The 888-nt window shown below is 43.0% G+C and overlaps 1 protein-coding gene across 1 annotated transcript; it reads left to right on the top strand.

Annotated features, from left to right (window-relative positions):
• Window positions 1-188: 188 nt before the first annotated feature.
• On the top strand, window positions 189-882 carry LOC107735628 (SWI/SNF-related matrix-associated actin-dependent regulator of chromatin subfamily A member 5-like). Its single transcript, XM_016547257.1, has 3 exons — window positions 189-439; window positions 521-631; window positions 742-882. The coding sequence occupies exons 1-3, from the start codon at window positions 326-328 to the stop codon at window positions 805-807; spliced, it is 291 nt and encodes a 96-aa protein (XP_016402743.1). The 5' UTR covers window positions 189-325; the 3' UTR covers window positions 808-882.
• Window positions 883-888: the final 6 nt, after the last annotated feature.

The raw sequence follows: 888 nt of genomic DNA, 5'->3' as shown, positions 1-888 counted from the left end.
AATAAAGAAATTAATAGATACCATGTAGACATCAAAAAAAAAAAAAAAACTATTAAAAATGACAAAACCATCCAAAAAAATTACTAAAACTCAACTAAAATTAAAATGAAAACAGAAAATATCAAAATATCATTTAATGCAAAATATTACCGAACTATACTAGTATATCAATGATACTAAACCAACACTGATTCAGAGGGTTAACGTTTTGTTTCTCTCTCTTCAGATTGGCCGTTATAAGGCATCGTTCCATCAGCTCAGGATCTCATACGGCACCAACAAAGGCAAGAACTACACCGAGGAGGAGGATCGATTTCTTATCTGCATGCTGCATAAACTGGGCTTTGACAAGGAGAGCGTTTATGATGAGCTGCGCCAGTGCATACGCAACTCGCCCCAGTTCCGCTTTGACTGGTTCCTCAAATCCCGCACGGCCATGGTGAGATTTATGTGTCATATCACGAGCAATCCAATAATATTCATCTATCCAAAATATGCTAATACTGCGATGTAACCACAGGAGCTTCAGAGGAGATGTAACACACTGATCACGCTCATCGAACGTGAGAACATGGAGCTGGAAGAGCGAGCGAAAGCGGAGAAGAAGAAGAGGGGCCCTCGCACATCTTCGGTGAGCTTGTGCCAGTCGTGTTCTTCATCACAGAAACCACGGGCGAAATTGAAGAGTGAGCTCAGAAGCTGTAGAGCAGTTTTTTATGACTTATCCCTCTTTCCCCATAGGCCCAGAAACGCAAGCAGGACGGGAACCCAGATGGACGCAGCCGCAAGAAGCAGCTCAAATTGTGATCGGCGACACACTTTACTTGGCGAGGACCTTCAGTACAGCGATTCTTGCGTTTGTTGTTACGGGTCCCACTCATGTACTGT

The sequence above is a fragment of the Sinocyclocheilus rhinocerous genome, unplaced genomic scaffold (assembly GCF_001515625.1).
Source record: "Sinocyclocheilus rhinocerous isolate Xijiao unplaced genomic scaffold, SAMN03320098_v1.1 C36186680, whole genome shotgun sequence".
Lineage (NCBI taxonomy): Eukaryota > Metazoa > Chordata > Actinopteri > Cypriniformes > Cyprinidae > Sinocyclocheilus > Sinocyclocheilus rhinocerous.
Note: the sequence above shows the minus strand (reverse complement) of the source record. Positions and strands in the feature narration are given on the sequence as shown.